Here is a 14,196-nt window from a genome sequence, read left to right as displayed (position 1 = left end):
TACTTTTTAAACCATAACAGAAATGTAGTCTTACATGCTACAGGACCCACCAGCCCATGCTCTACCTTGCTTTTTCCTTTCCTGCTCCTTTGACTCAATGCCTTTTGATGTAGTCTGGCACAAGCCTGGAGAGAAGACCAAGGCTTGTGTGCAGAAGTGAGCATCTTGGTGCCGAGCCTCAAAGCAGAATTACTGGCCAAGAGAATGTTTTGTGGCTTTCCCATTTCAATGAGTCCTCCCAGTTTCTCTGTCAGAGGGCTGAGGGGATGTTTTAGAAACATGTAAATATCATACAGTTGGTAATGGTGCTAATGTAAACTCTATAGGATGTTTTATCAGTTGTGCCTTTGTTTAGTCTGGGAAGCAGAAGAATGGGAGAAGCAAAAAGAGTCCCCATACAGTGTTTTAAGGATGATTTAGCTAAAGGACTGTTAGGGATGGTGTAAAGTACTTGGTTTTCTTCAGATCATGAGGTGAATTGACTGAACTAATAATCCGTGTAATCCTGTTCAACCATACTTTACTGTGGTATTGTGATCACTTCAATAAAGTGATATTTTAATACAAAAAGCAGTGAAGCTGCAGGACCTTGTAAAACAATCCACGTCTATGCAATTTGATGTCTGGTTCTAAGGGTTATTTCAGTTAGGCTAGTCAAAGTCCTAATTCTTGCCTGATTTGTAAAAGTGTTTTGCCATTTAGGAAATCAGGTTTCATTTCTCTGGAAGCTATGCTTGATATTTCATTTCTCTCAGCTGACTCTCCAAAACCACAAAGTGATTTAAAACTGAATTTTATCATAGAAAGGAAAAGTCATTTAAATCATTGTTTTTTCTCCTACACAACAAATCAGTGTATGCCACACAGGTTATCTTTGTCTGTGATTGCTTTTTATTTATATTTTATTAATGGGATTCTTGCTTTGAAATAGAGTGTCAAGTGTTACTTGAGCCACCACTTTTAACTGGTTATAGTTTAAAAATACTATGAAATTCTATGTCATCAAGGTTTAATTAAAAAAAAGTTCATTCTCCTTTTCTTCATGGGTGCATTTGTAGTGCTACTTGAACTTAATGAGTCATCTAAAATCATTAGATGATTTTAGATTGTCTAAAAAAATCTTTTAAAAAGTATCTCCTCTTCTTGCTAACTGCCTGTGTGACCCTCTGGTAACTGATTGACAGCTTAATTTCCCACAGGATTTAATTATTTCTCAGAAGGGCTGATTGAGAGCATCATAATCCTCTACGTTTCAGATCTCACTCCTGTGCCATTCCTGGCTTTTAAGTTAATTTTTTTTTTACCTAATCATTCATCCAAAATTCTCCTTAAGAACAAGTATGCTTTCAGAAAGCTTATTACTGCCTTGATCTTGGGACATGGCTATTTTTGTTTTCATTATGAAATGCTGTTTGCATTTTCTTTTTTGACTATTTAAGAGGCCTGTCCGAATAAACCAAAAGTAGCGCAAGTGTTGTAGGGTAGAAGTTTCAGTGTGGTACCTAACAAAGGGCTTTGATTGAATCTTACCTAGGTGAGATTAAAAAGTCAGTTTGTGAATGTGGAAAAGTACTTGTCAGGGGATAGGAACCTTAAAAATATGGACAGAGAGTAGCCAGGGGACAGTGAAATCCACAGGGGTACCAATTAATCTCTAAGTATCACTCTTGAAAAATCCTTGGTTTTGGGTATCTTACTTTGAAGCACCAAACAACTCAACACTGAAAGGCATCACATCTGTTTTTACCTTGATGTGAATTGTTTGGTTTAGTGCCCTGTCTGAAAAAAAAATTTAAAGTGAAAAAGGTCTTGCCAAAATTAGTAGGTTTAAAAACTGAGCTAAAGTGGAGGAGTGAACTCATATTGGAAAATGTATCTCAGAAAACTTAGGTATGTTTTCTTCATCATTCTTTGTTGCAGCTAGAGAAAATAATAATGTGAATTTGATGTTATCAATATAAATGATGCTTTACAAATGAGGTGAATTCCTGCCAGGGAATATACAAACTTGAGCCCAGGACTTGCAACTGATCTTGCAAAGATGAATTTGAGCTCTGTTGCAGCAGCTTATTGTCTCCATGATCCTCTTTGCCAGCTTAATGTTCCACCCACACACTATCAGGTTTGAGACTGCAGCCAAGCAAACAAGCTATACACACAGTGTCTCTTGTTGCTGGGGAGTCCATCAAGTGTGCCAGCAGGTAACACATAAAAATACTTTCGTAGTTTGAAAGCACAAATGCCATTTTTAATTACACCTGAGCCACTTAAAATCCTTCACCTTAACTGTGATCATGGACAGGGATGTTTTTCTCAAAAGTTTTGTAAGCTGGAGTTACTGGGTGTTGGACAGGTTCAGAGGCATGCCCAGCAGATCTCTGGTGTGACTTCCTTTTGGCATGGGTCTGGGCTCAGCGAGCCAGGTAGCACAAAGCTTGTTTGTCTACTGCAAAGTATTTTAATACGTTTTAGTCGCATTCAAGTAACTTGGCATTCCACTTACAGCTATCTCGCATACCACGGGGCTTTACAGTGCCAGTAAGTAGGCTCAAGAGCTGACGCATCTGCATCTATTCTGTTAGACTCAATTATTTGTTTTTAAAAGCTATGCAACCTTCTAATCTGCCAGATGCCAAACTCCATACAAAAATCTGGAAGAATCAGAGTTGATGAGAAAGTAAGGATTTAATACCTCCCAAACTGACTGACCGGGTTTAGTTCTCCGTGTGAGTTGTTTTGCCGGTTTTGAGGTGACTTTATCAATATGTAAAGGCAGGAAGAACACCTACGGGCAGAAACAGACCCAGTCCCCACTTGGGATAGGAACAGCCGCGCACAGCAGATGAGTGTGTGGTGTGAGAGGGACCAGTGAAATGGGGATCAGGAAGAGGGAAAGGAGTTAGCTAATGGTGTCCCAGATTACATCTGAGTGCTGAGACCACGGGAACTAGTGTGTAAACGCACACCTTCAAATATGTTTAATGTGAGGCTGTGCTGTTGCTGAAAGGTATCACCTTTCTCATCCCCATGTCTCAGGGGGTTGCTCCGGCAGCAAATACTGATGTGACTCACTTCCCCCCATGGTACCACCGCTGTGGCACAGGGGACAGCAGGAACACCGGGCTAAGGGCGTGCAGGAAAGGCAAATCTGTTTTTTACGGACAGCTGCACAGTTTTAGGAAGCCGTACCTTAAACCCAGTATCCTGTCGGTGACAGTGACTAGCCTTAGATAAATTAAGAGACTCTGAGGCAGGTAATTACGGAGTGATCTGGCCTTCAGGCATTGTCTGGCATTTCCCCAGTAGTGATGAGTCTGATGTTTCCCTTATGTCTTACTAGGACTTTTGTGCTTTAAATATGTTTTCCAGTTGCAGATCTGGATATTCTTGCTATCTGCACACATATCTAATCCCTGGTGAGTCTTCACAAGCCTGGGGCGATGGATTCCACCGACTGAGTAGTCCGTGCGCTGTGATGGTGCGGAGCGGCCCCGGCCGCGGCTGCGGAACTGGAGCCTGCCACTGCTCAGCGCGGTCGCGGAGCCGGAATTCACTGGAACCGATTGCTGGAACAACTGCAAGGGAAAAGCTCTTCCCACTATTTTGCCGTCCGTCATTTTTTTATGTCTATTTTTTACCGTGCATAGAGGAGTGGAACTGGGTAACTATTAGGGGAAAGTTTGGGAACTTCTTACTTCAGCAAGTAGCTGGTAAAGAGCACGGAGGTGCGGAGGCGCCGGCAGGAGTCGGTGCCGCGGGGCAGGACCCGGCCGGGAAGGAGCCCCCGGCCTCACCTGCTGGCCGGGCGGGCGGGGGCGGTGCTGCCCGGGAGCCGGCGCGGCAGGAAGGGAGCGGAGCGAGGGCGGGAGCGGGGCCGCCGGAGCCGCGGCTCCTCCTCCTCCTGCGCCCGGACCCCGCGGGCTGGGCGAGGAGCGGCAGCGGCGGGGCCCCATGCGGCGGCCGGGACGGCGCTCTCCGCCGCCCGGCCCCAGCACCACCAGCAGCCCCCGCCGCCGCCGATGACCTGGACCAGCAGCATGAGCAGCGGGTACAGCAGCCTGGAGGAGGAAGAGTCCGAGGAGTTCTTTTTCACCGCGCGCACCTCCTTCTTCAGGAGGCCGCCGGGCAAGAGCCGCGCCGCCCCACAAGTAAGTGCCGTGCGCCGGGCTGGAGGGGCGGCTGTGCCGGGCCAAACCGAGCCAAACCGGGCCGGCTCCCTCCGGCTCGGTCTCCACGTGTCCGCCGTCCCCTCCCCCACGGGGAAGGACCCGCCGAGCCGCCCGGGCGCCGGGACGGAGCGGGGCGGAGGCGGCCGGGAAGGGCTTCCCTCGGCAGGCTTCCAGCGGGGTCCCGTGCGAACCGGGGTAACCGGAGCGGCCCCGCCGGCGGGCCCCTCGGGGCAGCCGGGCCGAGGGACCCCCAGTGCCCGCGGGCCCCTCGGGGCAGCCGGGCCGAGGGACCCCCAGTGCCCGCGGGCAGGGGTGTGCCCAGAAATCAGCACTCGCTGGTTCGTGCGGTGGGTGACCGCGCTGTCGGCCCCGCTGCCTCCTCTGCGGGGTCTGCCTCCCCGCTCTTTCGGAGCTCATTCCAAGGTGAATGACAGCCTCTTCAGCTGGTTTGTTGGCAGGGAAAGGCCCTCTGAAGTGTTTAAATGGCTTGGTTTAAAGCATTCAGGCTCAGGCAAGTGGGGCTTTGAGGTGAAGAACTGATTAAATACTAAGCAAAACTTTGCCCCTTGTGCGGGAAGCGTTGAAATTCAGTGGAGGACCTGTCCGACCCAGAGCAGTCATTAAACCATATAGGGTAAATGTCACACTTTTTTAGCTAAGCAGACTATCCTCCCTCATTTCTCTCTTCCCAAAGCACAGGATCTCATTGTAGAGATGGATGATGTCTTTGGAAACTATAGGCAAGCAAGCATGTTTTGTTTATGCTGCTACTTCTTCATCTGCTCCCGCCAGCATCAGTGCCTTCTTTCTGTTCGCTGTCTGTTTCTTTCAACAAACGCTTTGTAGTTTTCACCACTGGGTTTCAGTATTAGTATGAAACTTACTAACTGCTACCGTGGGGACCTGGTTATAAACTTGCTTTTGAAAGCCTGGTTATATCAGCTGCCCCTTGGTCCACCTGTGGCACTTGTCAAAAACCATCACTTGTTGCCCACAGCCATTCCTGTAGGCTGTATTCTGCAGCAAAAGCCAGTCTTGGTTTCTGTTTCTCTAAGGTTGTGTTCCTTTTCAGTTTTGCTTAAAACTGAAACCCTCTAGCTGCCCCTCAGGAAACTCCTGCCCCCGTTTGAGGAAGTGCAAGGGTTCTCCTGAGCTTTAATTTCCTTTCCAAAGTCTGGCAGGGAGCCTGGACACACCCTCTTCCTACACCTGAGCTTGGGCACTTGGAGCAAATAGGTTGAGACTTAGACCTCGCTGTGTATCAGGTCATGGCTGCTTCTCCAGAGTACTTCTCTTGACACCACTCCTCAGCATTTGTTTTAGTCTCATCCATTTTGAGTTTCACTCTCCAACTAACCTCAGGTGTTCTTTGGAAGCTGCTGAGCGCTGTGGAGTGTCCTTGAACTTCATCTGATGACCTATGACCCGTCTGGCTCCCACCTGGCCCTTGGAGAGGAGGATCCTGGTGTGATAGCACTGTGTGAACAAATACCTGACTGCTGTCTGCCTCTGTAGCTACTGTGTTGTGACATGTTAGAGGGCCCATGTCTTAATTCTAAAAACATACACATCTTTCTAATGCTATTGTATGAGTTGTGTTCCTAAATATAGTATAAGTAGTAGTATACAGAGCTGTATAAGTAGTAAATTGTGCAGATGTGTAAATTGCTGTGTGTGGTGTTAACATTTCCAAGCAAGTGAGACTGGAAGAAAAACCTGAAAAAACTCCCATAACTAAAATTTTATATCCTGCTCTAGTCACGCTTTAACAAAATAATGCTGCAGTGAGGTGTTGCAGGGTACATATTTAAGTATGAATTTACTAGGCTGGAACAAATTCATCTGTATTGCTGACTCTGCAGCATCAGAAATACTCAGCTGGTATTTCTAGTCATAAAGTTACTACCAGTTGCTCTCAACTGATGATTTATAGAGAAAAAAAAAAACCAAACCTCCAAACAATGCTGAATGTAGATTTCAACAGTCATGTGGCCAGTAAGAGTGAGTTTCCCCTTCCAGCAATAACAGTCATAATAAGCCTCTTTGTAGGGATGAGGATGTTACTTTTGGTTTGTATTTGAGGTTTAGTTAAAAAATGCATACTATGTCCCCTTGAGCAAAGAGAAAAGAGGGGAGCTGATAGTTATTGTTTCTGTGTCTTTTTCAACTACACAAATATTAAGTTTTGCAGTGTGGGTTTCTCTTCTTGCAGAAGACTTTTAAGTGCTGGCAGTTACGTTTATCCTTCTGTCTTAGTTCCCTCTGCCCCCTTTGCTTGCAGGAAAGAAATGGCTTAGAGCATTTGGTTTGCAGCTGTGCCTGCAGAAAAACTCAGTGTTTCGCCTTGTTTTGTATGGATTTCTAAAGAAAAGAAAGAGAAAAGGAAATTCACTAGCTTTAGTAGTGAATTTTTGTCTTTGTTTCATTGGGCAAGGATGGGCTTAAATGCACCAGGTTCTGCAACTGAGACAGGATTAACAAATTGACTGCACTTCTGGTGTAAAAAATTTTGTGATAGTACCTTTGGTCTTTGCTTAGGATTCCTAATCTCTAGAGTGGTTAAATATTTAGACAACTCTTTCTCTTTCTGTACCACTTCTAAAAGAATATTGTAGCATATAATAGGCGGTATGGTGTTTTAGGATTCAGCAGTAGTCCCAAACTTATTTCTTAAGCAAGAAATACTTCAGTCTGAAGGAAGTGTGACTAAAAATGCAGTTTGCTTTTTGCTGTACTGGAAATTTACCTTTATTTAAGGTTTCTTATCATCCATGTCTCTTGTAAGATTTGAGTGTCAGAGACTAGATGAAGCTCAGCATGGCCCTATTTCATGTTTGCAATGAGTCATTTAATAAACAAAAAAAGCAGAACTGTAAATATTTTTGTCCTGCCAGTCTGACTACTCATATGAGGTAAAGTTATCCATGTACACAGGCTTTTGCAAGATCAGATGGGTGCTTCTCTATGATCAAGCCTTTGGAAATTGTCCACTCCCTGTAGAGAAAATACCAAAATAGGATGTTTGGCAAACTTTTGAAAACTGACCCCTTTCTCCCTATTTCCTTCCACCCACCCCCATCCTTCAGGAAAATTGAAAACAGTCATGCCTGCTCCTGCAAGCCCCACCATATGCTGGAGGGATGTGCATCTTCCTGTGTATATTTTTTGCACTTTCCTTCCACATGCCAGTTCCCTGAATTATCCCACTTTGAGCAGGGTTGATGTAAATCCTTGCAATACTTTTCCCTTCTCAGGGGTTTCAATGGACAGTGGCCTTTCAAGCATTGTAGGTGGTTTGTTCCAAGCCATGCTGAGTTCATGTCTTCTGTCAGGATGACTGCAAAAACCTGTACTTGGTTCTGCCTGTTCTATTTGAGGGCCCCTTCCACTGTAACTGTAAAGTTTGAAACACGAGAAGAGGCTGTAGTCAATCTCTCTCTCTGCCCTTATGTGTGAGGAATCTGTGAGACAGGACATCACTGTGCTTTGGGAAACCTTGCTTTGGGAGCTGGCAGTGCTATGAAGGTCATGGATCCCGGCAAGAGGGGCCAGTCCTGCAGGTTCTGTTCAGCATCTGAATTGTGAATAGTTTGCACACAAAATCTGAGGGAGTTCTGGTTGATGTCTCCTGCAAAATGGCTTCGATATAGGAAGTTTGACACTTGGATGCTGTTCTGTTCTTTGGAAAAAACCCCAAAATGCTGCTGTGTGCTCTTTTTTCAACTATTTCATACAGGGCTCTGTAAAAGTGTTTACAAGAAAAATGCAGTCTCTTCTGTTGGCAGTTTCCAAAAATGCATGTGTTCCTTCTGCACCCAAGAATGTCCTCATTGCTTCATTGTCAACACTGGTCCTTCCCTGTCAGGGGTCTGATTTCTCCCTCTCTCTTCCCCTTACTGGTCTTGGTTTTCATGGCTTCCAGTCCTGCTAAGTTCCTTCCCCTGCACCCTCACCCAGTGCCCCCTGCCATGACATTAGCTTTGTGGCTGTCTTTTCTGCACGTTAGTGGAATTTGCAGCTGTGGTAATGGCAGTGGGAAAGGAAATTAATAAAAAAGCTGGAAATGGAAAGCAGATAGACATCAGCAGAGGAGGTGTAAAGGGGAAAGGCAGAAGGCAGAGGGTGACAGTCTCATCCCTAGCCAGTCCTGACTAGGTAATCAGCAATCTTGCTTTTCACTGTTGGAGAAGAAAGTTTGAAGGGAAAGATATAGTTTTTCTTATTTAATGCATGAGCTGGTGAAAATGGGAAGAAGTAGTACAAACTTCTGGACACAGACACCTTTTCTTAGGTTTCTTCCAGATGAATTTGCACAGTAGGTTGAAGCATGTAATTGAGAGGAAGAGAGACCATAAAAAAAAGCATTTGATTTGGGAAGAAAGCAGTTTCTAGTAGTAAGATGCAATTTGTAGCTGCTCAAGCCTCGTTAGGATGTCTTTGTGTTACCAGTGTCCGTTATTAATGTTTCACGTTGTTTGACCATTACGACTCTTCCTTGGTTTCCTTTTAGTAACATTCCCTGGGGAAAATGGCTCTCCTGACTACCAGAAAAAATGAGGTTTCTAATTATAGGCTTGCTTTGGAGCCAAAAAGTTTAGGTTTGTGTTTGACATGTAGTCGTGAAACTTATTTAAAAAAAAAAGGCAACTAAAAATATCCAGTAATGTTTTGTTCTTTTTTATTTTTTTAATCCATTTGGCAGTCAGTGAATATTATGGGATAAACATTGTCACAACTGAAATGCTTGAAAGTTAAGAGCTGAAGGAATGAGTAGGCTAAAGATTGTCTATTTTAAGCCCATATCACTGGCAGTAAACTAGTGGTCCTTATTTTGTGCTTTTGCCTCACTCTTCTCTTGGAGCACTTGACGTGTCATGTGTGCATCAGTAATTTGGAGGGGCTTGATGCCTTTTTGTGGTGAACTCTAAGTCCCCTGCTGATGTCTGACAGCCTCTGGAGGTGAGATGAGATTTATGCTCTGTGCAGGAGATGCTGATTGATTTTTGGTTTTGTCTGGTTTGTCATTGCAGTTGGTTCCTGGAATCATCAGTTTAAATTTTGAGGACTTAACTGTATCAAATGGTAATTATTAGTGCACACAAAAAATTAAGAAACAGGTTTAGGAGAGATGGATTTACATACTACCTTAATCAGAGTTCAGGTCACTAAAACATGTGATGAGTGCTGTTAGATTCAGCAGTTTAAGTGTCATGAGTGCAGCACCAGCAGCAGGTAGTATTCAGATAGATGAGTAACTCTTAATCTCCACACAGTTTTCTTTAGACCATTTTGGGAGAGGGTCTTGCTAATTAACATTTAGCTACTGCAAGAACAAAATTATGAAGAAAAACTAGAAGTAGAAACTGATGTTAGTTTGTCTCTTCTGTAAAAAGTCTGTGGCACCAGTGCTGAATTAACAGTTAAACACTACTGGCTCATGGGTTAGGCACAAAGGGTCAAAGTGAATGGGGTAACATCACAGGCTGGCAGCTGGTGTCTCTCATGGAGTTCTACAGGGCTCCATCCTCCACCCAGAGCTCATCTACATCTTCATTAATGACATTAATTATGATAATTCCAGATGCAGGACTGGAAGGAAGACGAAATAAATTTGACACTAAATTGAGAAGAGCTGTTAAGTCTCTCAAAGACAGAGAGACTCTGATAAATTAGAGAGATGGGCAACCAACTATATGAAGTTTAACAAGGGCAAGTGACAGATTCTGCACCTGGGATGGGGCAACATCCCCAACACTGGATGTGTGGACAGACTGGAGAGTGAAAGGCTGGAGAGCAGTGCTGCAGAAAGGGACTTGGGGTTCCTGGGAACCCCAAGGGAAAGTTGAACATGAGTCAGCAGTGCCCTGGCAGCCAGGAGGGCCAGCTGTGTCCTGGGAGGCATCAGGAACAGCATCACCATCTGGGAAGGGGAAAGGGGGGGATTGTCCTGCTCTGCTCTGCACTGGGGCCTCACCTCGAGTGCTGTGTGCAGTCTTGGGCAACATAAGGAAGATGTTCCCCAAAACTGTAAGGAATAGGCACAGTTTAAGGAAGATATTAAGCTATCAGAGAGTGTCCAAAGAAGGTGTTGAAAGGGCTTGCAGGGATGCTTGTAGGAGGAGTGCCTAGGGTCACTTTAGCCTGGAGAACAGGAGACTGAGTGGAGAGCTCTTTGCCATCTGCAACTTCTCATGAGGGGAAATGGAGGGGCAGGTGCTGATCTCTTAACTCTTGTAACCAGACAGAGCTCAAGGGTATGGCCTTAAAGTGTGTCAGAGGGAGGCTCAACCTACATATCAGTAAAAGGTTCTTCACCCAGAGGGCAGTCAGGCCCACGAGAGAAGTGGCCACAGCACCAGCTTGACAGTATTCAAGAAACGTCTGGACAATGCTCTCAGGCACATGGTGTGATTTTTGGGGTGTCCTATGTAGGGTGAAGAGTTGGACCTTTGTGATCCTTATGGGTCCCTTTCAACTCAGGATATTCTATGATTCTAAATAAACTGATTAACAGAGAATTTTGGATTAAGTGCTTGGTATGTAATGTGACATTTGCCTGTGACACTGTACTAGAAAGTCAAGGCAAGCAATGTAAGCTTTGTGAAGAGAGACATGAGAGTGACAGGTCTCTTGTTCAGCTCTCCTCATGGATAAAGCCAATGTTCAGGCAGCACATTGGGCCAGGCTACTCAGTGTACACTGCACTTCATTCTTAGGTAGAAATAGTAGGGCTGTTACAGATGAATGCTCACATTTGAAAAAAATATATGTTAGCTGTATATATACAAAATATTTAGATTTATATATATAAATCTGACACGCACACATATGGATTTGTGTCTTTTGAGACCAATATTCAGAAAAGGTCTTGCAACCAGCAGTCCCACAGATGTTGTACCCTGATGGGACTGAAGTTAGCCCAGGATGCTGTCATCCCCTCAGTTTCAGTGTAGCAGTTACCCAACTACTGTATTGTCAGGCTTTTCAGTGGATTCAGGTGCCTGTATCAAAGCCCACACGTTTCTGTAGACAGGTATGAATTGACTTGGGGTGAGTAATTGCTGCTTTCCTTTTGGCATGCTTGCTGTTCTGTGAGTTGATTAAATACTGCAGACAGTTTTGAGGAGAGTGCTTCCTATGCAGACATGTATTTGGCTATGCTAAGTAGCCACATGTGATTTATGTAGCAATTAAGAATGCTTTCTAGTTACTCATCTGTGTGTGTTGGAGAGGAATTTGTGTTCCAGTATGCAGAGGAATCTATGTTGTGCTGAAAATAATAGTAAAAGCAGCAGTGGTTCATCTGCCTCTGAGGATGCATCAAATGTTGATGTTGGGTATGTAGGAGTACTTGGTGTGCAGGTTGTCAGCTTCCCTGTCTCTTTACCCACTAAGTCATTGTAGAAAATGCTGTTTGCAAGTGTGTTTCTTTTATAAATTACATAAAATAATACACTAGAGGCAAATTACCAAGGCAGTTGTTTCTTAATCTTTATAGATATCCCTGTTGTCCCTAATTAGGACTGCTTTTATTGTGATCTGTCTCCTCACTGATCCAAGGAGTGGTCAGTTGCATGCATGCACAGTCTAACCATGCTATACACTTCCTCATAGTGCACAGTCCTTGTATCTTGTGTTTGCAGTACACAATCAGCACAGACTCTCTAAAGCCTAATTGGTAATAATAAAAACTGACTATCAAGTTCTTCTCTGACTGAACATGATAGTTTGCCAAATATTTAAGTGCTTAATTTTATTTCTGCTGAAGCAGGAATCCCACAATTTGCCTTGTCCCCCTCGAAATAAAGTTTGCAATAGAACAGACTTGTTAATACTTCACAAGTAGCTTAATGCCTTTTTTGATGGTTAATAACCTCTGTTGTAGAGGACTTCCTCTCAGTGACTTCTTACATACAGTTGTGCCTAGGTCACACTAGCCTGCAAACTTGATAGAGTTTAGTTCAGATGTTTCATTTAGAGCATTATTTTTCTCTTAGTGTGTTAGTCTCTTCTGAAGAACTGGGCTCCTCCAGATCAAAGCCTGCTCATCTTGCTGTTCAGTCCACCAGCAACTTGATTTAGTGTGTTGATTTAGATACATAAGGTGAGATTGTGGACATCTTTTTGTTCAGAGTTGCTCACTTAATTGAGAATTCATATGAGAAGCATCTGGTAAAGCCATATAAACTTCAGCAGCTGCACTAGGGATTTCAGCATGCCCCATTGTGATTATGTGTACAGAAACTGGCATATTCCTTGGCACTGCCTGAAAGATTAAGAATTTGGTGGTTGTGTATTGCATAATGGGAGAATTGGTCTGCATTGTTTCTCCTCATGTTTTAAATGAGTAAGTTGAAGGGCCAGTATTATTGAGATTTGCATGAGTCAGTGCAAATTTTTGAAACAGATGGAATTTGAACTACTGTATTGCAATCTTTTTATTAGATTATTGATGTATGGAAGGGTTGTGTAGTATAGGCATAGGCACGTGTCTGATGTTATCTTTTATGATAAAACTTGTAAAAAAACCTCAACCCCATTTTTTTGTGTCTTTAATTAGCTTGCAAGTAGTAGAAAAGTTGACATGTCACAAGTGACCTAGGCTGTGCCTAAAATGCACAGCAGGTGTGTGCTGTAGCTAGTTGCAGGAACTGATTGCCCAGCTTTCCAGACTGGGGACTTAAGGAATGGTCAGCCCCTTTTTTGTTACCATACCTGTGTGTTTAACTTTGAAAAGCAGTGGACAGAGAAGGTTTCTGCAGAAGCATTTCTGGATCTGTCAGGCTAGACTGTTTAACCTAAGTGTTGAAGACCAAGGAACAGAAATATGAGCTGGAGGAAAGTTCTTTTTAATCCTGTCACACATACAGGCTCCCTATTTCCATCACCAGGAGTACTTGGATCAAAAAATTAGACCCATGTGATGGGCTGTGATATAGCTGGGGTAAATGCTGAAAATTGCTAAAATAAATCCCTAACTCTTCCATGTGGCAGGGATTTGGCAGCTGAATGCTAGAAATAGGTATAACTTTTATATTTGATAGTGAAGGAGGAGCAGAAGGAAGGAATCTTTGTGTACAATACGTGCTCAAGCTCTTGAAGGATAATATGAGCACTTACCAACTGCTGAGAGCAAACTGGAGTAAATTATCCTGCATACGTGTGAGGCATGGTAAAAGTAATTTTGAGATGGGGAGTTGATTTGTGACTCTGGTGTCTTTTAGGAACTCTGATGGAAAGAAGGAAGGGAAAGTATTATATCTGTCCTGCTGTAAGTGCAGGCTGAAAAATTGCCTGTTCATATTTCTGCACGTTGGATCGATGTCTTATGTGGAAAAGTACACAGCTTAACCTGAAGCTCATACTTGAGGCAGTTGTTCCATTAGGCACCCACATATGAGTGCTGGCAGTGTAAGAACAGCAGAGCCAGGGAAACATTATTTGTGCAGGCAACCTGATGCAAGCAGTAACCAGACTCCCATGTAATCTGCACAAGAGAAATCTGCTTTATTAAGGGGAACTTGATCTTTCATTAAAGAAATCTTATTCTGGTCATGATACTCACAGCTTTCATGGAGCCTAATTTAGCACAGTGTTACTTTTGTACTGCACTGTCTACATGAATTTATAACTCTGAAGTCTGATTTTCTGTATTTAGTAATTTATCCAGACCTTTGGGTTAATTTTTATGTAAAATCTAATATTAGGGAGAGTATGCAGTTTTTGCATGAGTTAGCAGGTCAACTGAAGTTGAACTGGGAATATTTAACTTAATATTCAAGGGCACTTTATTTGTTGAATTAAGGGAATGCCTTTTCCCCTTTCCAAGGATATGGGATGCGGAGTGATAATTAATGTCAGGAGTCTTAATTATTTCTGTAATGAAAATAATTTAAGTTTTTTTTAAACAACCCAGTAAATGAGTCTCAGGATGTAAGTATGTGGATTCTCAGTAGCTGGTTAAGATAGTCTTATGGAGTGAGTCTATTGCAATAGAATATCCTTCGTTGTATTTGGTAATGTAATT

At 43.5% G+C, this 14,196-nt stretch overlaps 1 protein-coding gene across 1 annotated transcript in view; it reads left to right on the top strand.

Annotated features, from left to right (window-relative positions):
• The first annotated feature begins 3,859 nt into the window (after nucleotides 1-3,859).
• Nucleotides 3,860-14,196, top strand: part of RASSF3 (Ras association domain family member 3) — a 51,454-nt gene continuing 41,117 nt past the window's right edge. Inside the window, exon 1 of the mRNA XM_079303947.1 lies at nucleotides 3,860-4,148. Within this exon, the coding sequence (XP_079160073.1) occupies nucleotides 4,020-4,148 (129 nt within the window). The 5' untranslated portion in view covers nucleotides 3,860-4,019. The remainder of the gene's footprint in view (nucleotides 4,149-14,196) is intronic.

This window comes from Erithacus rubecula (assembly GCF_903797595.1).
Source record: "Erithacus rubecula genome assembly, chromosome: 4".
Taxonomy (NCBI): domain Eukaryota; kingdom Metazoa; phylum Chordata; class Aves; order Passeriformes; family Muscicapidae; genus Erithacus; species Erithacus rubecula.
The sequence above is the reverse complement of the archived record's forward strand: the minus strand, read 5'-3'. Positions and strand labels throughout refer to the sequence as shown.